This window comes from Anguilla rostrata, chromosome 19 (assembly GCF_018555375.3).
Source record: "Anguilla rostrata isolate EN2019 chromosome 19, ASM1855537v3, whole genome shotgun sequence".
Lineage (NCBI taxonomy): Eukaryota > Metazoa > Chordata > Actinopteri > Anguilliformes > Anguillidae > Anguilla > Anguilla rostrata.
The window spans coordinates 7,568,845-7,590,486 of record NC_057951.1 but is presented as its reverse complement, the minus strand read 5'-3'; the positions used below and the strand labels follow the sequence as shown (position 1 = coordinate 7,590,486).

General features: G+C 44.7%; 2 protein-coding genes and 1 long non-coding RNA gene across 5 annotated transcripts; 2 read left to right on the top strand and 1 right to left on the bottom strand.

Annotated features, from left to right (window-relative positions):
* Positions 1–544: 544 nt before the first annotated feature.
* On the top strand, positions 545–10,067 carry LOC135245779 (patatin-like phospholipase domain-containing protein 2). 2 transcript variants are annotated; one of them, XM_064319047.1, is made up of 10 exons: positions 545–940; positions 2,431–2,663; positions 3,050–3,115; positions 5,384–5,583; positions 5,667–5,676; positions 5,752–5,812; positions 6,309–6,539; positions 7,869–8,001; positions 8,330–8,440; positions 8,696–10,067. In XM_064319047.1, exons 1-10 carry the CDS (start codon positions 754–756, stop codon positions 8,952–8,954), a joined length of 1,491 nt encoding a protein of 496 aa, XP_064175117.1. In that variant the 5' UTR covers positions 545–753; the 3' UTR covers positions 8,955–10,067. The 2 variants fall into 2 exon arrangements, with proteins under 2 accessions (XP_064175117.1, XP_064175118.1); XM_064319048.1 differs by lacking the exon at positions 3,050–3,115.
* A 908-nt stretch (positions 10,068–10,975) lies between these two features.
* On the top strand, positions 10,976–14,840 carry LOC135245701 (patatin-like phospholipase domain-containing protein 2). Its single transcript, XM_064318944.1, has 9 exons — positions 10,976–11,334; positions 11,743–11,975; positions 12,332–12,397; positions 12,509–12,718; positions 12,903–12,963; positions 13,251–13,445; positions 13,786–13,918; positions 14,365–14,472; positions 14,545–14,840. Exons 1-9 carry the CDS (start codon positions 11,148–11,150, stop codon positions 14,774–14,776), a joined length of 1,425 nt encoding a protein of 474 aa, XP_064175014.1. The 5' UTR covers positions 10,976–11,147; the 3' UTR covers positions 14,777–14,840.
* Positions 14,841–16,475: 1,635 nt separating this feature from the next.
* On the bottom strand, positions 16,476–20,872 carry LOC135245702 (uncharacterized). 2 transcript variants are annotated; one of them, XR_010327358.1, is made up of 4 exons: positions 20,856–20,872; positions 20,226–20,326; positions 18,252–18,292; positions 16,476–17,662 (listed from the first exon to the last, which is right to left on the bottom strand). It is a non-coding gene; the product is annotated as an uncharacterized LOC135245702 (long non-coding RNA). The 2 variants fall into 2 exon arrangements; XR_010327357.1 differs by lacking the exon at positions 20,856–20,872 and having other exon boundaries at positions 20,226–20,343.
* Between the last annotated feature and the right edge of the window lie 770 nt (positions 20,873–21,642).

The following is a 21,642-nucleotide window of genomic DNA, read 5'->3' as shown; positions in this document are numbered from 1 at the left end:
TTCACACTGCTGAATTAAGTTGTTACAAAATGTGGCGCTTATTATTGTGTTCAGATATGTGCATGGCTATGTTTTGTTTATGAAAGAAAACGAAAGATCAGACTTGAAACCGCAAATATAAAATCTAAAAATATATAAATATTGTGCGGGGGACAATATCCGAGGACAGTCATAAGTAAAGGGACACTTTAAGGAGAGCGTCGATTCGTTAAATAATTACGCACAAAGCGCACAATTGCATTGCGATTTCCCAAAGATATGACTTAGACCATAGGTCACCTTAGTCCTGAGATCAATGCAATAGAACTAAAGCATACTGGGGGACCAATTTTGCAGTACGTTTTGGTGGTGCATGTGTTGTGCCTGCAGTGTGCAGTCCTTGTGACATAGGAGCATGTCGAAATACTGTATTGTATAAGCAGCTGAACTGTATGGAATAGTGGGAGTTGCCCAACGTGAGGAGAGAGGCAGTTCGTGAACGCTATTGGCTGCACCCTGCGCGTGGTAGCGAACAGTGGGAAGGAAAGGGGCAGGGCTTCATGCAAACCATAGATCACACGTATCTACGAGACGTTCCGCTGAACGCCTTGTTCCCCAGTTGCTCTGACTGTACCGTAGTTCATCTTATGCCTTTAGAAATGAACTTGAACGATCTTGAAAATGTAAAGCTTATTATATTTTTATAGATTACCATTTTTTAAATTTCTATAAAATATTTTGTAAAGCTTTTGGCAAGGGCACTCTTTATTAGAAATGTTTGACCTTAAAGATGGATGGAATATCTCTTTCGCCGGTTGCGGTTTTTTGGGGATCTATCACATCGGTGTGGCCAGCTGCCTGCTGGAACAAGCACCCTACCTCGTGAAAGGAGCGTCAAAGATCTACGGAGCTTCGGCCGGGGCGCTCACGGCGTCCATGCTTGCCAGCGGCGCGTCCATAGGTATTGCAAGTTCACTTTACCAGCATTTAATATTACTGTTATGGATATTAATGCAATGAAAGTGTACATTGTTTTTACATATTTTATGAGGCATTTAAATTTACCGAATGAGTCAACTTATAGCCTAATTGGCCTTAATTGAGAATTTAAACTCGATTGTCATGTTTTAAATATTTGATATAGGCTATTTACGACACATGACAATAAAACGTGAATTACTTCAAAACTATTGACTCAAAAGCCTCCAGATTTCAGTGTTTTGATTTTGCAGAAGTATGCGTATGGTATCATGATTATGAAAATACAGAAATGTTCTTTCACAAGAGACCACTTCAAAAACACAGTTCCCCATCGGAAAAAGCTTTGCGTACATGGTGCTAGTGTTCTGCCATTAGAGATGAAGACACATTCATATCTCTTCAGTCAACAACAATGGAAGAGATGTTTAAAAAAAAAAAAAGATTTTTAAAAGCATGATTGATTAAACTGTTTGGCATGGTTAGTATTATATTTTAACAACACAAATGTGAATCAAAATTAATGAATAGTTTTTTTCGAGGCCAAATTAATTGATTAACTCATACAAAATGATCGCAATCTTTAGTCCTTCCATTTCCCAATACATATAAATAGCTTAGATGTGCTGTCTCTTAAATGCCACCATCACAGTGCCGAAGTGCCCTGGTATTGACAGGTTTGGAAAAGCGCCCTCGCGCAACATCGCCGTTATTTGTCCGTGCTGTGATTGGCTGTCGGAGTGTGAGCCGAGGAAATTAACCTGTGGCCTGTTGCAGTGGGCTGTCGGGCTGTCAGACTCCGAGGGGACTCAGCTGAGCAGGAGTTTACTGTGGGTCAATGACGTGTACAAAGTCCACACCACGGGGCCCGGTTTCAACTAATTCAACTCGTGCCAGATAAGATACAGTTCAGGAGAAACTGCCCGTTTCTCGACAGTGCTTTTTGTTGCCATCACAACATACCAGGTCATACGTCATCTCGTCTGCAGACAATCTTATCTCCTCGACCTTTACCGGCTTACGGTTTTTGCGCATATTCTCCTGGGTATTTGCTCCATTTCCTTACCCGCTTTCACTTGCTAATGGGCTCTAGTTAACCGTCCCACGCGAGGTTCTGCTCTGTAGTACTCTGGTTACTTCTTTCCACCATAAGTGCGTTGCATGTCTGAACGCGCTTTGAATGAACAGAGCCTCGGGCGTAGGCTACATTTTGAACTCCATTTCTAATCTTTCCGATGCCCATGAAGACATTTCTCCCTGTTGGTTGTTTTTCTTTCTCTGCAAAATCACCCCGGTCATCGACTTTCCATTTCTTGTTAAAATGCTAATCCTTACACAGTATATCACCATGAAGACCTGTTTACCAATAACCCCAAGTAAGGACCAGAATTCACAGTACAGATCAAAGCCGCTGCTGTAGTTATTACTGCTTGTTTAGTATCTGAGTGGTCTATGTTTTGTGGTCCCGCTCAGCCAAATGCTGTGAGGACGTGGTCGAAATGGCCAAGGAGGCCCGCAGGCGCAACCTGGGCCCCCTGCACCCCAGCTTCAACCTGCTGAAGGTCCTGCGGGCGGGGCTGAGCAGGGACCTGCCGGCCGACGCCCACGTGCAGGCCTCCGGGCGCCTCTGCGTGTCCCTCACCCGCGTGTCCGACGGGCAGAACGAGCTGGTGACCCACTTCGACTCCAAGGAGGAGCTCATCCAGGTGAGCGCACCTGGGCACCTGGCCGGGACCCTTACACAACACCCCCCCACCCCCACCCCCCTGCACTCTCCTCCCTGTCAGACATTTCAACCAAACTCCATGGTGACTCTGTGTGGGCCTGATTTACTAAAATCTTCGGCACACGCAATACCAGAAACATGATGGTCATGGTATTCGTTTTGCACCAATCGTTGGTTTGCGTGTGCAAGAAGGTTTTGCACGTGCTGAAGGTCTTAGTCAATCAGGCCCCTGCAGATACAAGATAAGATTGATTTCACTTATTGGCAGTGCTCTGAGCTTCATTGAAGTCAGCGTGTGTACTGTAATTTACTCCCAGTTTATTGGTGATTGACAGATGTTGTAATCGGGAATGGCTTTTACTGCAGGCTCTGGTCTGCAGCTGTTTCATCCCCATCTACTGCGGCCTGATCCCCCCGTCTTTCCGTGGAGTGGTGAGTAGCAGACCGTCCTCAAACCCCGTCTCGCAGCTGCGGAAGCTGCGCTCGCAATTGACTTTTTCTTTAGCTGGCGCGCGTGCAACAATATGTCCTCAATTCAGACTCGCTCTCGAGGGTTGACTGAATTATCGTAAGTTCGGCTGATGTTCTGCCCGTTGCGTTGGCCGGTGACTGTTTGAAACATCTGTTCGCAATTAAGCACAGGCGTGCCGTTACTGTGACAACGCTTGTCGTAATTAGGCTGCTCGATTTTAGCTGTCTGCCTTTCTGGAGATGCAGCCTGACTCTCCTCAGTCGTAACGGCTGACCACCGTGCGCTGTTCGGATGTTAACGAACGCGCATGACAGTGGCTCAGTAGAGTCGACGCAGGCTTTAAAATGGGGAAGTGGGGTGTCCGGTCACACACGTGCACGCTCGTGAGCTCGGGCTGGATATCTGCAACGTGCGCAGTCGTGTTTTGCTCACGTGTGCATGTTGCCATGCTCTCGTGTTTCTATTTCCAGTCTTCTGTGCTGAAACCAGCAGTTTTACTGCTTGCACTACTTTATGCACTTTTAACAATGTCACCATGGGCAGTCCACCTTCCTTATGTGTACTCTTACTCCAATCATATAATATATTGATATTTAAACTACACGTCCCAGATGTTATTTACAATCAACTCACCAGGATGGTAACTGGTCTTCAGTTTATTATGTATTCATTGCTGTTGGGTGTTCCTCTCACGTTGCTATTCTGTCTTTTTCTGGCATGAGGGAACAGTTTATTTCTGACGCTCTTGCACTGCGCAGTACAGCACATTTAGTTAAGGAAGAAAATAGATTGTTTGCTAACGTAGTGTTCCTGAAGTGTGGGATTCGGGCCAAACTGTAGCAAGGGTCAAATGAGACAAGCTGTTCCCACAGCTTGGACCCGGTCTCAGCTTTGTCGCAACTGCAGCTGGACCCATTTGGAGACAAAGCCACTGCCATGTTCGTCATATGACTGCGCCCTTGTGATTTAATGTGTTTTTGTTGTACGCTTGCTTTGAAGGCTTGGCCTGACTTTTTGCTTAATTTTCCGAACTACAGACCATTTCACGCTCGCTGTCTTGCAGGGAAGTGTGTGATAAATGTGATGTCATGCCTCCAGCCCTCAAACTTGTTTTTACTAGACTGCACCCAGAACACACCGTCCGTACGCCTGGGAAACAAATTAGGCTAAATTTCACTCATTACTCATGTCGTGTGCTGACAGACTGAATAAGGTTTATTCCTTCCCCCCCCCCCACTAGTATTGTATTACGCGTTCTGTAATGGGAAACGATTGGATTCAGGTTTTGCTGTGTTAATTGAAGTTGGCCTAAAAGGGAGCGGGTTTCTGATGATGCCATTGTGCAAATGTGGGATGAAGATTGTCTCAAATAATAAATGAAGCTTGCCAAAGTGACCGAATGATTCATTTATGCATGGTGAATCACTTTAGCTGATTTTTCCGTTTCTTGAAAGCGTGCAGTGTTCATGTTTCAGCTGATTTGCAGACTCTTGGGTGCATGTAAAGCAACAGGACTACATTTGCATGTACATATGTTATTAACATGCTGAACCCACATTGTTTTTGTACTGTTTCTTACTTTAATTTTTGTCCTTTGGAGAAAAAATGGCTATGAAATCCACAATAAATTTTTGAGGTTTAATCTTTTTATTTCAGCTGGCAGGTCCTGGAATACCTCTTACTTTTGTGCTTGTATTTACTCTTCTTTCCTTTGGAGAAATTTTTTTTAAATAAAAATCTAGAGGGATACTTAAAAGACATGGCATGTTTATAGAGGGTAGTGTCATGGACATACCGTGAATGCATGGCACTGGGCAGATTCTTTAGCCTTAGAGTCCGGAGCTGAAGAGTTGTTAGGGAATGAATTTCCAAGCATTAAGAAAAGTGGACACTCATTATTAGAAAGCAGAGGTGTTGTTCCCTCCTTCGACCACAAGATGGAATTAATACACCTTAAATGTTTCAGGCTATGAAAACATGGTGTACTGCTGTCATCTTGTGGTCTTAAAAGGGAACAACACCTCAGCTTTGTAATAATAAGCATCCCACTTGTGAAGTCGTGTATTGTCCTTATATTGTATTTACTGGCTCCACCTCAGCTGTGTAATAATAAGCATCCCATTTGTGAAGTCGTGTATTGTCCTTAGATGATATTCACTGGCTGTACTGACGCTCTGTTGACGACAGGGCCCCAGCGACTGTCCTTCTCTGTGTGTCTCCCGCCGCAGCGCTACGTGGACGGCGGCATCAGCAACAACCTGCCGCAGTTCGAGGCGCGGAACACCATCACCGTGTCGCCGTTCGCCGGGGAGAGCGACGTGTGCCCGCGGGACGGCTGCTTCAGCCTGCACGAGCTGCGCTTCACCAACAACAGCATCCACGTCACCATGGGCAACGTGTCGCGCCTCAGCCGGGCGCTGTTCCCGCCGAGCCAGGGATCGCCCAAAGGGTGAATGAGCGATTCCCCCCAAACCCCCCAAACTACGGCACCCAGTGAGCAATCGCGCAACTCGAGCCCAAGGTGAGCAATGAATGCAGTGTTTTTATTTGTGAGCTCATCCAGCCTAACGCGCTTGCTGTTTATTTTGTGTGACAGGTGATGGCAGAGATGTGTCAGAATGGCTACGGAGACGCCCTTCGGTTCCTCAGAGAGAACAGTGAGCGTTCCTTCCCCGTCTCGCAAACGCACCATGAGTCAGGTACCAGGAGGTGCTGGGGTCGAAACCCCAGAGGATACCACAAACCATTTTTACACAAAGTTTATTTTCCTCTCGCTCACCTGTACATGTTCACCTCAATGCTGCGATATTTGCTTGCTTGCATCAATTTCACATTACAGCAGATATTAGTGTTATGTGCTACTGAGATCAAGGCAACATTGGAATAAGTATTATGAATACGCATTGTAATTAATGTAAAGCCTATAACTAAGATTACTGTCTGTTTCATAATTCATATGTGGATGGTGTCGTTCTTTATTGTTGGTTATTAGTTTTTGAGATGTTATTTGTCAGTTTAATGCTTTTTAAGCATGTCTGTCATTTGTTATATTCATCATCAGTGAAGTCCACATATGTTAAGGGCTGTCCAGTATCATAGAAGCTTATTCTGCCACTTAACGTTTATGGCTGATTGATTTCTGATTTCTTTCAGATCTGGTGGGGCTGGAGCGTCCAACTGCCGGTCTGCCTGTGCCCGAGCTCAAGCAAGCCACACCCACCTGCTGTTGCTCCGGAGACAGGAACGGCCAACCCGTGCCTGAGAAGCCCGTAGCCACGGAGACCACCAAGGAGTGGGTTCTGCGGAAGTTTCGACTCCTGAGGAAGCGCCACTGGTGGCTGGATGAACGAATCATTCACACCCTGCCAACACCCCTTAAAAAAGGTAGGGGGCGTAGGAGAGCCATTGTGTTGACTGGGCTGTGCGTTTGCAGTGTGTTATGTGTGTTCTCTATGGGGGATGGTTAATGCTTCTTCCTGGATGCGTGATGTATGTTATAAAATTATACCGCTGCCTTCAGAATGAAAGAGCAAAGGTTTAGATCCACTTAATACACACACTTCATTTAAGGTTTAAGTTATATGTTAAAGTTTCAATATTACTGCGTATACTTATGTGTAAAATATAAAATATTTTATTAAATAAAGAAATAGGCAATGAGGTTGTAAACAGGTAGGTTACAGCTTTTGCTGGCAATCAACCAGCATATATAGATAATATATTCTGATTTTGGGAAAGAATAACATACTGAGATACAAAAATAAATAAATAAAAAAAATTAATTGGGAAGCATTGTTTTCTATAGTGAAAGTCTCACGAAAATATGCGACTTTACTAATTGAGACCGGTGTGAGATGCTCATTATAAATCTGAGGTGTTATTCATTACTTTAACCACAGGGTGGCAGCAGTACAACGTAACACCGTACAAACCTCTGACTGCTGCCGCCTTGTGGTCAAAGTAGTGAATAACACCTCAGTTAAAAAAATAAAAAGGGAATCGTAGTTTGCCATCGTGAAAGTCTGGCATTTTGAAAATAATATGGAACTTTACCAATTGAGACAGTTCCGTTTAAAAAATAAATAGGGAATCATAGTTTGCCGTCGTAAAAGTCTAACATCGTGAAAATAATACGGAGCTTTAACAATTGAGACTAGAACGGGATGCTCATTATAAATCTGAGGTGTTATTCACTACTTTAACCACAGGGTGGCAGCAGTACTACGTAACACCATACAAACCTCTGACTGCTGCCGCCTTGTGGACAAAGTAGTGAATAACACCTCAGTTAAAAAAATAAAAAGAGAATGATAGTTTGCCAAGGCGAAAGTATCACATTTTGAAAATATGGAGCTTTAAAAATCAAGACCAGAAAGGGATGCTCATTATAAATCTAAGGTGTACTGCTGCTACCTTGGTTTGAGTAGTGAAGAACACCTCAGCATTTGTACAGTTTTTTAATGGTCAGGCCTTGTGATTTCTGCTTGTTTAGAGTATATTTATATTTCATAAATTTATAAATATTTATAAATATTTATATTTACAGTATATATTGTGTATGTAAAAGTAAGTCAGGTGTTACCTATGTTTGTGTAGCCTGCGTTTCTTTACAGGCAGTCCTGTGTTTGTATAGACTGTGCTGTGCGTGTACAGGTTGTGCTGTGCGTGTATCGACTGCGCTGTGCGTGTATTGACTGTGCCCTGTGCTGGCAGTGCTCTGTGAGGCCTGTAGGGAGAAGCACAGCCTGTACGCTCAGGTGACAGACCTGCTCCCTGTGCGCGTGGCCTCCTACATGCTGCTGCCCTACACACTCCCAGTGCAGTCTGCTTACTCCATGGCTCAGAGGTAATGTGCCGACTGGGCTAGTGTACTGTGCCCACATTAGATGCACTCTGTGTTGCCTCTCAGTTCCTCTGTTAAAGGGTGCTTTTGCCTTAGTCCATATATATAACATCTCTTATTTGGAATTATTTTAGTGTAAAAATACAATTCTAAGTGACCTAAGTTCCCTGCACTGTTTTTCATAATGACTCAATTAGTCTTAATTAAATAAGCTTTGTTTTTCAACCTTGTTTTTTAAGGGTATGAATATATCCAAACCATGCCAGGAAAATGTGCACCTACACCTTTTACGGAACTGCCGAAAGCAGTGAAGCGCGGTGCTGTGTTTCAGGCTGGTGGAGTGGATTCCCGAGGTGTCTGAGGACGTGAAGTGGCTGTACGGGATGGCCGGCTCCGCGTACAGACAGGCGTGGGGAGGAGGAGGACCCCCCGGTGCAGCCAGGTGAGAGACCGGCTCAGTTAAAACATCTAATGCAGAAGCTCAACTCCCTACATTCCCTCCGGACTTCTGCGCTGCACGTACTGAAGTTAAAGCCAATGTACAAAGGTGATGCTTTCTGGCAGGTTGATGATCAAAGATTGGGCTCTGCTTCAGAGATGACTGGCCTCCAGGGACTCCTTTACACGTGCAGAGTTTTTAGGGCCAATTTTAAACATGGTTAAAATTATTCTGTGGGTTTTCTTTTCTTTATTGCAGCGATGTTCCTGTCAGGAAGTGTCTGAGCATGCCCCCCACCCTGGACCTCCGGGGGCCCCTGGCCGAGTGGGACAGGTGCAAGCTGCTCTCCTGCATGGACCCCTCCAGCGCCCCTGGCCTTCCCCCAGGCCCCGCCCCCTACATCAATCTCAGGACTCCAGGCCCCGCCCCCGGGAAGATACGCTTCTTGGTCGGCGAGGCGGACGAGTTGGACGCCCCCTCCCGCCCCCCCGACCAGCCGGACGCGTGTTACCTTTAGAAGTGATACCTCTTACCCATGAAGAGCGAGCTCATGGCCACGCCCTGTCCCGTTAAAGGAACCACGAAGCTGTGCAGACACCGTTACCTCATTTTGGGAGCCAGACCCACACATATAGATTTTTTTCTTTGCTCTGCCAACCACTGCACATATGGGCAAGGAGTCCGTGGGCAGAGACAGTGGTGCTGTGAATCCATGAAACCAAAGAAGCATCACAAGATTTAACAACAACAAAAAAAGATCTGAACTGTTCTGCTAGACAACCTCAAGCTGTGACTACTCTCTGATTTCACTTATGCACAGTGTTTTTTTTTTTTGTGGTTTGTCGAAATGTTTCTCACATGATATTTTCCTGAATAGAATCCTTCTTTTTTTTTCGACTGTGCTCTTTCCAAAGAGTTCTCTTTCACATGGTGCCTTAAGTCTGTGTATGCCATTCCAAACACTTGAAATTTCACTGTGAAGGCCACCTTACAATTGTTGAAATGCTGCAGCTGTTGCAAGCCAGTTACACTGCTGGATTTTTATCTCTGTATAAAGGTAACTGGCGCAGAGTTCCAACATGGGCTCAGACATTACACTGTGGTCCAGCATCCATCCCTCTTTACCATGTTGGCAAAAATACTGAGCGAGCATTTCACTATGGCTTTGCTACTGTTAGGGCACAAATGTGTTGTGTTTAATTGCCGGTCACAGTGGTGCTCATTTGAAAGTGTATTAACCAGTTGCAAATATGTATGACTGCCTTAACTCAAAAGTGCCTGGTATATTTGGGGAACAGTAGCTTAAAATGATGTTGTGGTTTCAGTTTTGTATATACCAGAGCTAGTTTTGGTATAATTTTATTGAAACCAGCTGAACAGTGGAAGCACAGTGTTGCTGTAGTGTTATGTCAAAGTGCCCCTGGAAGTGCATCTGGAAAGCTTGTGATAAGGTTTTACCTTGTTTTCCTCTCTCTGTGTGTAACAGGGCAAATAAATAAACGTATTTTAACAACTACAAATTCTGTATTGTCTGTGAACAACACTGATTATTCTGTGTGTTGTAAGTACGTGAAACACTTGGTGCTTGGATGCCTCTTTTTGAATAAAACAGTCATTTAAAATAGACAAATGGGAATCTTTTTTTATTTTTATTTTAAGAAAAAGACCATTCATACCATTGTTAACCACACAGAACTCATCAGTCTCTGCGTGTGAGTGAGCACACACAATGCCGAAGGGGTTACTCTGCACACACATAGCAATTGGTTAACTTTAACATGTCCTGGGAACACCCTGCTCAGGATAAGTGGGTATAGATAATGGATGGACGGGTGAATGTTCGGGGAACTCTGGGGGTTTGTCTTGGACGTCACGGTCTGCTGGAACTGAAAGGTCAACCCTGCCCAAGATAGACAGACTGATGCACCTGGAAGAAAGACACAGGTCTGAAACACACACACCCCCATGCCCTGGGATATCGTACAGGTCTACATGTTGCTTGTTTCCATATTGTTTGTTGTTTATTATAAGGATCTCCATTGTCCATAGCAATAGAATCAGTGAGTTTCCCTGGGGTCCACAAGAAAAAGCAATGCAATAGAACAATTAAAATCTATTAATGTTACAACATTAAAATATGACCATGTAACAGCATACATGTTCGTGTCACACTCAACATACAACATTATTTATACATCACGTCCAAGGGGAAAAAAATCACCTGGGGGAAAAAATCATAAGAAAAATAAAATACTTGGCTTCCATTCCTTGATTCATCATATGACATACCATATGCTTTGCTTGGGGGGATTGGGGCTCGCGCACTAGCATTGCGCATGGTTTGGTTTCGTATTAAAGGGGGTGAAATCCAAAATTTCCATGCCTTGTCAGCAAGGGGCATGGAAAGCCCATGTGAACCCTTTCTGACGTGCTCATTGGCGCACCAGGCTGCGTTTACAATTTGAGAGGCGACCGGAAGCTATTGGATTTGGTTGAAAGCAATTGGAAGATAAGCTTTCAGTACAAACCAATGAGTCATCAAAGTGCGTAAAAGTTCTCAAAACAGTGTTAGTTCTTGGTAGTCCTTCAAATGCAATGGTATGCTACAAATGGCAAGCCAAACGCTAGAGATATCGTTATAGTTTTGATATGCATGTAACTCATACGGTTTACAAAGAAGTACCGCGCGCAAAATTTAGTGTTTGGCGAGATGTTTGACTTCGAAGGAGAGTGGAGCATTTCTTTCGCAGGCTGTGGATTTTTGGGGATTTATTACGTCGGGCTTTCTTGCTGCTTTCTGGAAAGAGCCCCCTTTCTGCTGAAGGGAGTGAAGAGGATCTACGGCGCTTCCTCTGGGGCGCTTACTGCGACCGTCTTGATCCTCGGCCTGCCCTTGGGTATGTTTATAGCATCCAATATCACGTTCGGACAGCCTTGAAACATGCATTTGGTTGGTGGTCTGGATTTTGTAACAGTTTATAATTATGATTTACAACTACATTTACAACTATCAGTTGATATTGTGGGTTTGTGCAATAATTGTCGTCCACAAGATTTATTAGGATTATTTATTTGTGCGTAAATGAAATTAAATGTTTTGTTTTTTTGGTAACACTATGTAGATGGAAAATAACCTGCTAAACAATTATATTGTCTTGTTGATTCCAGTTTTTTAATGGCATGTAAACAATGCACATTTTATTTTCAGAAAGGAAATAATCCTGCTAGATTTCCCTTTCTTTTTAAAGCGTAAACGAAGTTTAAAAAAAAACGTGATATTGATCTTTTTTGTTGTCCCTTCGGAGTAAATTGCTGTAGGGACTTAATGGTGATGGCAAAGGCAGCCAGGGTTAGGCGACTGGGCCCCCTGCACCCCAGCTGCAACCTGGCGAAGATCGTCCGGGACTCCCTGGACCGGGACCTGCCCGAGGACGCCCACGTCCTGGCCACCGGGCGCCTTTGCGTGTCTCTCACGCGCATGTCTGACGGACAGAACGTGATTGTGTCCGAGTTCGGCACGAGGCAGGAACTCATCCAGGTGATGTAACTTACTACTTGGGGGAAGCGGTGAATAACTGTGATTTCAAATGGTTTCATGTCTGATCTGGAATGACGTCAGATGCCTCGTCAAACCGCATCAGTGCAGTCTGCATCTTTTCCTGGGGTTCCCAAAATTTTAAATCTATGTGACCCCCTTAAAATGGCCACCACCTGTGTGAGAACCCCCCCTCAATAAAATGAACGTTTTATACTTTAAACAAACACCCTCTATGCAACATTCTTAAAAGCTAACCTGTTCAAGAACACGGTGTTGGTCACCCCTGTGTGAGAGGTGGTGGTAAAAACGGTTTAACTGGAGTGGCCCCCCTGGTTTCCTCTCTCTGACCTCTGCAGGCTCTGGTCTGCAGCTGCTTCATCCCTGGCTTCTTTGGTCTGATCCCTCCCTCTTTCCGTGGAGTGGTGAGTAACAGGGCTGTCCTCCAATCCCTTGTCATCCCATCCCGAGCGGTGTGAACTTTAAACGGCTTGATAACTTGTGAGGGAATTTGTCTCTCCCCCCCCCCCCCCCAGCGGTACATGGACGGGGCCCTCAGTAACAACCAGCCGCAGTACCAGCTGAAGGACACGCTCACCGTGGCGCCGTTCTGCGGCGACTGCGTCATCTGTCCCCGCGACGACGCCTTCAGCCTGCGCACGGTGCGCGTGTGCAGCGCCAGCTACCGCGTCAGCCTGCGCAACCTGCGCCGCCTCGCCAGGGTCTTCTTCCCGCCCGACCCCAAGGTAACGGGAATAAATAAAGTTTTTTGAAATTATTGAATTGAAAGGTAAACGTGGTCAGGGCTCTGCGGGGTCTCGTTCCGGGACCTGCGCTGCAGACGATTGGATGATCAGGGGCCCGTGTCACGCCCCGGTTTGGCGGGCTTGCGTGGCGATCTTTGAGCTTGTGCTTGCTGGTCCGTCACAGGTCATGGCTGAGATCTGCCAGAGTGGGTACAAAGATGGTCTTCAGTTCCTCAAAGACAACAGTGAGTACTGAACCATTCCTCTGTGATCCTTACTATTAATATTATGGTTACTTATCATCATTATTATTATTATTATTATTGTTATTATTGTCCTTAACTCTGAGAGGGCAATATAAGGGACACTGAACAGATCCTCTACTCTCAGACTATTTGTGTAGCAAATATCGAAGGGTTCTGACCAGTTTTTATTTTGAAAGATGAATGCACTGTCTTGTGTGCTGCTGGCTCACTGGACTTGTGACGGCTGAGTACTCTTGTGATGTCATACGCTGCTGATTGTGCTGTAGACCTCCTGACCTCTCAGAGTTTGTGTGCCGGCCTTTCCGCCCCCGACGAGACGGGCCCCACGCCCGCCGGTTGCTGTGGTGACGAGGATAACGCATTGGAGCCCTGGACCAATGAGGAGTCATCGTCGTCAAAGGACGGGCACTGGTGGCTAGATGAACAAACCATTGACTGCCTGCCAGTGCCTATTAAAAAAGGTGGACAAATATCAGCTTTATTTTAATTGGCTGCCCTATTCTCAGGAAATGCTGTTGGACCCTGTTCAGTGTTGTGGACAATGAGATGCATGTGTGCAGACTAGTGTACTGCCGGCTGCTGTATAGGCTGTATGTGCATAGAATCTATGTGTGTAATGGCTGTGTTTGTATACAATCTGTGTTTGTGGATTGGGTGTATCTGTGCTGTGTTTGTGTACAGGTGGCGATGTGCCTGGATTGACTGTTCTGTGTGCGGATTGACTGTGCTGTGCGTGTACAGGTTGTGCTGTGCGTGTATTGACTGCGCTGTGCGTGTATTGACTGTGCCCTGTGCTGGCAGTGCTCTGTGAGGCCTGTAGGGAGAAGCACAGCCTGTACGCTCAGGTGACAGACCTGCTCCCTGTGCGCGTGGCCTCCTACATGCTGCTGCCCTACACACTCCCAGTGCAGTCTGCTTACTCCATGGCTCAGAGGTAATGTGCCCACTGGACTAATGTACTGTGCCTGCTAGTTGCAAATAGCAAAAGTGTATTCTCATGTTATTTTGCCAGTCTTACTGGACTTTGTTCACTGCGTCCATCCATGGCTTGGGTTTGGGACTGTCATGGTTTCACCTGTGCAATCAAACATTTTTTTAACCCTTTGAGTAGAATAGGTTTCTGGTATGTTTTTAAAAAAGTTATGTTGTGGTCTAGAACTCAATTGCTTTCAGTCATCAGTAGTGATTTTTACATCAGCATTACATCAGAATTGTCAGTTAAGGACATTCTAATCACACGTTTGTGACCTCACAACTTAAAGGGTTGAAGTGTTCTGATGAGATCAGAATACAGGGGTGGTAAACATTAGCTGCGTACTGCAGGAGTAACACTGGGCTGTGTCCGTGTAGAAACGGTACCGCTGTTTGTTTTGTGTTCAGGCTGGTGCGGCTGATACCGGCGGTGGCGGAGGAGGTGAAGTGGCTGTTTGAGACGTGCGGGGAGCTGTACAGGCAGACGCTGGAGGCCGAGGGCCTGGAGGCCGCTGGGTACGTCTCCCCCTGTTCTGCCGCCGCGCGCCGTCCTGAGAAGTGACGCTCCAGCGTGCTGTTTTTTCGCAGTGAGGCCCCCCTGTGCTGGGACAGCCCCCCCGCCCTCGACCTGCGCCCGGGAGAGGACTCGCCACCCCGTTGCCTAGCGGCGGAAGCCACGCCCCCGTGCTTGAGCGACTCCGTTTCCATAGCTGCCGGGAAGAAGAGCGCCTCTCCGCCTGCTGCGGTAAACGCCTGGACGCTGTTTCTCAGATGGGTTGTAGGGTGGATGAGTCCTGTCACCTTTGACCCCACCTTGTGACCTATCACCTCCCCTCCCCTCCCTCACCCCAACTACCGCAAATAAAGAACGGACCTGCTGCATGCTCTGGCCTCAGTGTCTTTGGTGTACAGTAAATCCAGTAATGACTTTGGCTTCAGGAAGTGGTAACTGATTCTGTTTAGTCCAGGTACAGTCTGAAGACCACGGTGAAAAGTGGGGGAAAATTGGCCGAGTGGTTTGTAGAGGACCACTTGAGGACTATTCTGAAAAAAGTGAACGCTGTTCATCAATCTAATCGATGTTTTACTTACATTGACAAAAAATAGAACTGCAGTGAATGCCAGGATGGCCTAGTGGTGTTGCAGTCATCTCTGGAAAGTGAGGTTGAGAGTTCAAGGCTGCTCTTTATTGCTCTTGTATTTCTGTGGTCCCATCATCTTCTATGTACCGCATTTTCACCTACTTTCAGTTTGCGCAGCTTTGGTCCGTTGTGATGTATAAATGTGCAAAAAAAAAAAAACAGACAAATGCAAAGGGCTCTGTGGCACAAGAGGTTGTGCCATTAATCACCATTTAAGCGCTGAAAAACGCAGATCTCGGCTATGCATGCACACTGATAACATTACTGGATTGATACACCAATTTAAATGCTGCAGCGTACTAGTCAATAGATTTGCCTCTCTCTTGTGGACAAAAAACGCACTCGCAACAGAGTGCCTTTTTTTCTGCGCACCTGCCATTAATCACCATTTGAGCGCAGAAAAACAGTTCTCGGCTCCCTTCAAATGCACACTAAAAATCCGAGCTGAACCCGATTAAGGCAATACTGCAACGAGGGAAAATTCTTCTGTGTACCACTTTTATTATATTCATTATGGTAAAGTATCAATCTGAGAACATTACTGGGTTAAGACGCCAAGATTTTTGCTCAGTCCTTAGAACTACTGACGGACATAGAAGTATTATTTCGCCTTTCTAAAACTGCGCGTGCGAAAGATCACCGGAAGCAGTTAACTAGATGTTGTTTGTATATCTTTATGTCGGAAGAAAAGATCAAAACAGTTAAAAAAATATGTATATATATATTAAGGTTGGGGCACTGTGGGTTAAATCGATGTTTATAGGTGGTAGGAAAACACAGATAGGCTATGTGGGAGTGTGGCATGCCTGAGACCGTTGAACATGTTAATATACGTAAAAATACAGAAAAGAGACGTTATTGAAAGGTGTTTCAGAATTAGGACTTTTCTTTCTTCTACAGGGGAGTCCAAACATGCTTGTGTTGAAATCGTTATGTCACCATTGTATAGCAAAACGCCGATCAAAGCAGCACAGGAAAGAACATGTCCATGCATTACCATAATATGTAGATTGTTTACATATCTTTGATTATGAATTCGTTGTATTGCACTTCCCATTTCTCCAGGTTAGCGAATCAATAGGTGTCACCGTAATCTTAATTTGATTTTGTATTTGTGTTATTTATTTATTTATTATGCTGAGCCCAACTTTGTTTCCAGGAAGCTGTAGTTTACGGGGGTGTGCATCAGTGGAATTGGTGCAGGGAGCTACAGGTGAAGGGCTTGCTTCCCTCTGCTGGAAAAAAATGGCATTACAGCAGAGCAAGTCTGGTTTAAAAAGTTCTGCACTCCTTCGTTATGATCAAAAATATTTTTTGTATGAAGATTTTTAATGCTGTGCACAATTCAAAATAATAAATATATACTGAAATTAAAACTCTTCTTATTGTGTGTTTTTTATTGAGCAATGACAGCACATCTTTCAAAGATTAATGAAACTGCAGAACATACACTGAGTTATCTTTCATTAAATAAAAATAATGTGCATTTACAAGCCCTGTCCCCAGCACACATCCACAGCACTTCATGAAAGCAGAGGAGATCAGTGTTCTCAGAAATGTAGTACCGGCTAGCTTAAGCATCTCATTTTTAATCACGGTGAAGGAAAACATTCAAAGGCATCATTTTAAACCAACCAATTACCCGCAGGCACACCTTTACCCCAGTAATTAGATCATCTGATTGGATGGGACTTCAAATCACTTGTTCAATACACAAATAACAACAGCACAAGCATTCCTTACATATAACAAAAGCTTCACAAAGTAGCTTACATACGATAAGCTGTGGGTTTATATTTCGCCACAGTCTCTTCTTTGTGTTTTAGGGACATAATTCTACGTGTTTTACATTTTAAAACACTTTAAAGAAAGCAAACACATATTAGAGTTTTTAATGAAAGTGTTTGTGTTAAAGCTATACGCATGATGACTTCTCTTGTCTGGCCTTGCCTGTCTGCTCAAGAGGGAGAGCACCTGCTCTGGATCTGTGACTCAAGGCTGACCTCTTCCTGTTTATGTCTGTATAAACCTTGATGAGCTCTGTGGTGCAGGGAACAGGACCTCGCTCCACAAAGCAGAAGGATGTAAGTTCAATTTCCCTCCCTCTCCTTTCCCCCCACCGCCTGAACCCTGCCCCCTCCTCCCACAGAGACTCCAAAACCATATCAAAGATAATTGTGTCGTGAAAATTGTCGTCTTTGGATGCGGAGTTATTCGGTTAATTCAGAGCTCTTCCCTATTTTTGTCCCTCTAGGCTCATCTTCTTCTATCCAAAAAATCACCGCCAAACTCGTTAATCCCACCGTGGCTTAATGGTAGTGTCTCCGCCTCTGGCTACAGAGGTACAGAGTTCGAGCCCAGCTCTCTCCTTTTGACTCTCTTCATCTGTAAGTCTCATTCGATTGATAATGTCTCTGTAGAGCACTGGAAATTACCAACTGAGAACCCGGACATGATGGTGGTGTGGTGGCATTGACATGGGGTTTGAATGCTGAGGTTGAGGGTTCGAGCCCCGATTCCTCCTCTCCCTTTTCCATTTCTGAGGAGTCAGCTTCTTGATTTCACTGCAAGAAAGACAAGCAAACACGTCAAAGTTGCGGTGGCACAGAGGAATGGTCCTTGTTTCACAGCGCCAAGGTCTGGGGTTCAATCCCCCCTCTCTCCTTTCAGTTTGTGCAGCTTTTGTCCATTGTTCTGTTTAAATGCGCAAAAAAATGAGCGACAAATGCGAAGGAGTATGTGGCGTAGGGGGCTGAACCGATCCTCAGGAGGTAGAGGTTGATGGTTCGATTCCCCGAGACCGCACCTGAGCAACGTCGGTGGTCCCCAAGGGTGGGGGAGGTGTGTGTGTGGTGTGAGTGGAGGGGTAGGCAATCTGGCCCCCCGAAAATTCCGAGAATACAACATGGGGGTTATAATATTTTTTTGCAAATTTCAAAATTTTCTGAAGGTAAAAAAAAAAAAAAATTTTGTCTGGGCCCCACTCTCCATTAGTGCATTACTACTGACAGTCCCCCATACTACTACGCAATCAAATGAACTCATTTGATTGCAGAAAGGTAGCAGTATGTAAGACTGGCAGTAGTAATACACTAATATACGCCAAATGTGGTGCACAGAAACAAAAACAAACAAAAACAAACTCATGCTTACACAGTGCCTCCATTTGGGGACTTCCTGCTTCTGCAGACAAGCTGGAGAGAAAAAAAGGGGGGGGGATGTTTAAAATAAAATATAATCAAAATATGTTACATATGAACATACATTATGTAAATGAAAACAGAGGCATTAACAATCCTTGTTAAAAGATGGTTGGAAAGACTGCATTGGTGGAATTAGTTCAGGGTGCTACAGGTGAATGATTTGGACAAAAAATGGAATTACAGCAGAGCAAGTATTAGAACCCCACCATAACATGAAAGTCTATTTTTTAAAGGCTGACAAATACATGCAGATTTTTTCTGTTACCCACAATTTTCCCTGGGGGGTGAATATAAGTTCTACTGACTATGACTGAACACAACATAAAACAGACACACTTGCTCGGTGTCAGTATCTGTTCTGATAAAGAACACGAGCAGATTATTATTACGAGCTGTTATTGCTGAAGTGGAAATAGAAGCAACAACAGCTCAGCCTTGAAACAGGTAGGCCACCGAGGACAGATATTTACACGCTACGTGAGCTGTTGAGTGTGTGTGGGTGTTTGTTTGTGTGTGGGTGTCTGTGTGTGAGTGTGTGAGAGACAGGACAGACTGTGTGTGTGTATGTGGGTGTATGAGAGAGAGACAGTGTGTGTGTGTACATGTACGTGCATGTGTGTGTGTGGGCACATATATGTGTCTGCGTGCATGTGTGTGAGAGAGACAGGAGAGACTGTGTGTGTGTGTGTGTGCGTGAGAGACAGAGAGAGAGGAGAGACGGCGTGTGTGTATGTGTGTGTATGAGAGAAAGAGAGACTGTGTGTATGTGAGAGAGAGAGAAAAAGAAAGACAGGAGAGATTGTGTGTGTGTTTGCATATATATGTGTGTGTGCGTGTGGGAGAGAGAGAAGAGACTGTGTGTCTGTGTTGTTCGTGTGCGTGTGAGAGAGAGGAGAGACTGTGTGTCTGTGTTTGTGCGTGTGCAATGCACATGTGTCTGTGTGTGTGTGTATGTGGCAGAGGAGAGTCTTCTGTGTGTATGTGTGTGTGTGCGTGTGTGTCTGAGTGTGCGTGTTTGAGAGGGAGAGTGAGAAGAGGCTTCTGTGTGTGTGTGTGTATGAAAGAGAGGAGAGACTCTGTGTGTGTGCGTGTGCAACCATATTCATCAAACAAAACAGTACCCTTTCTGCAGCAGTATGTGGCCTGGACATTGAATGAAACAACAGTATATACTCACAATCAGACCAAATTCATAAAATATATAAATATTTCATGTAACAATCCACATGTGTCTATATCTACAAATGGCACAATTTCACATCCATTCAATCTACATCCAGGCATGAAACAGGGCTGTCAGTTGTGACCACTACTGTACGTACAACATACACTATACGTACAATACTTATATTTGACCACAGTAATAATAAGACGGTATGAAATCTGGAAAGTCTGGAACATAATGATGGAATAATGCCTGACACGATAGATGCAACATTTAGCCAAATCAGTACATTAACTGTAAGCTGTAGTCACAAAAATATCAGACCAATCAATTCAGCCAAGGAAACCAGCTAGCTATTGCTGCTAACTGAAGTGCATCACTGTAAACATGCCTGCTATCCAATTTCTGCCATCATGTTTAGTTAGCTAAACTGACAGTGGCTTACAACGAGAATGATTTAAACAAAAAACTCTCTCAAAAGACTTGCATACTTCACGACGTGACCAGAAGCATTAAACATTAGCCACATTAACAGGGGTGGAGTGGCATGGCTGCTTACAACAAACTAGTTCGCTTACGTTAAGTAGCTGGTTGGCTATCTAGTTAATGTTATCTACACAGCTCGCTAGCTTACTCGTTTATTGATGCAATGTAAGGACAACATCGGACATCAAAGAGAAGTGTATTTCCAAGTAAAGTTCAAGTTAGCTGGCAACCATTACACAGTTAACGTTGGTTTGCAACAAAACATGTATTTACCTTTCGGTCGAGCACTGTTGTTGTGGAGCACATGGCCTTTCGAAGTCCAACGTCAGATCCGATTTAGCAATCACAACTACTTATTGACTACAAATCCCATGCTTTCAAAAATACAAATAATGCGTCACGGTTGGTCAAAACGTATCAATCGAATAAAGGGGACAATGGTCATTTCTTAGGTTCTCTGTACATTTTATGGACTGGAGCTACATTGCACATTCCGCAACATGTTTACCTCATCGTTAAACGTGTGAATCTTTTTGTAGAACGTTTGTGTGTATTAATTTAATTAATTAAATGGTCATTCGTTTCAATATAGCAACTTACTTATTAAAAGCACGTAACAGCTTAGAAATCCACGGTGGTGATAATAATGGTTGTAATTTATCTTGTAGAACAAAACGTGGACCTCTCCTAGACTTACGTTAACCACAGACCTTATTTTCGGCAAAAAATTAAATCCCTATGGGGAAAATGTAAATTTAAGTCGGAGCATCTGTATTAAACCACTAGGAAGAGCTCATGCAGAAATGCACTGGCTGAATTATTGCAGGGTACAAGTCAATAGATTTGGCTTCCTCTTGTGGACAAAAAGCGCACTCGCAACAGAGCAGCCTCTCATCCGCGCACCTGCCATTAATCACCATTTAAGCGCAGAAAAACGCACATCTCGGATATACATGCACACTAAAAGTTGAACCAGATTAAGGCAATACTCAAACTAGGGAAGTTCATATGTAAACAGCTTTTTAATTATCTTAATTGTGGAAAGGTATGAATCTGAGAAAACATTACTGGATTAATACACCAATTTTAATGCTGCGCCCAATTTTAGGCTCAACTCCCGTCCACTCACCCAGTGCCTAATGAAGGGGGGCGCTGGCCCCCCGGAGGAGTGGAGTAGGAACGGTGGGGATGTTGGAGTCTTACTTTGCTGGCCGGCCCCCCTATATTATATAATTTTTATTTATAGCGGGGCCGACCAGCTACCCCTACTGCTGATCCTGTGCCTCTGTCACTCCCCGGTGATTCGGTACCACACCCTGACCAGCTGCTGATGGCCTAATCGCCCCCACCTGCCTTTGGACCAACATTGGCCCTGCTTTAGCTGAAGAAGGACATTCTCATCTGTCGAGTTGACGCTTGAGACAGACTGTTTTCTGGCTTAACAGTTGGCGGTTTCTGTGTTCGCAACCTGGTGCGCCGCTGGCTCGATTTACTGTCCATCTCATGGTTCATCATTGCGGAGGAAAACATCATTCGAAGCAAAGAAAACTTCAACAAACGAATCTCCTTCACGCACAGGTGAAGGTGACCAAGATAAGGTGGAATGACCTGGAGAAGTTGGCCCAGAATCAGATGCAGCGGGGAGGACTTATGGACGGCCTGTGCTTAGTGGGGGATGACGGGCCTACGT

Coding starts and splice junctions, on each gene's coding strand:
- LOC135245779 (XM_064319047.1), top strand. CDS start 754: ATGTTTGACCTTAAAGATGGATGGAATATCTCTTTCGCCGGTTGCGGT. Junction 5,813..6,308: donor TCGGTTCCTCAGAGAGAACA/GTGAGCGTTCCT, acceptor GATTTCTTTCAG/ATCTGGTGGGGCTGGAGCGT. Junction 8,002..8,329: donor GCTTACTCCATGGCTCAGAG/GTAATGTGCCGA, acceptor GCTGTGTTTCAG/GCTGGTGGAGTGGATTCCCG.
- LOC135245701 (XM_064318944.1), top strand. CDS start 11,148: ATGTTTGACTTCGAAGGAGAGTGGAGCATTTCTTTCGCAGGCTGTGGA. Junction 11,976..12,331: donor CGAGGCAGGAACTCATCCAG/GTGATGTAACTT, acceptor TGACCTCTGCAG/GCTCTGGTCTGCAGCTGCTT. Junction 13,919..14,364: donor GCTTACTCCATGGCTCAGAG/GTAATGTGCCCA, acceptor TTTTGTGTTCAG/GCTGGTGCGGCTGATACCGG.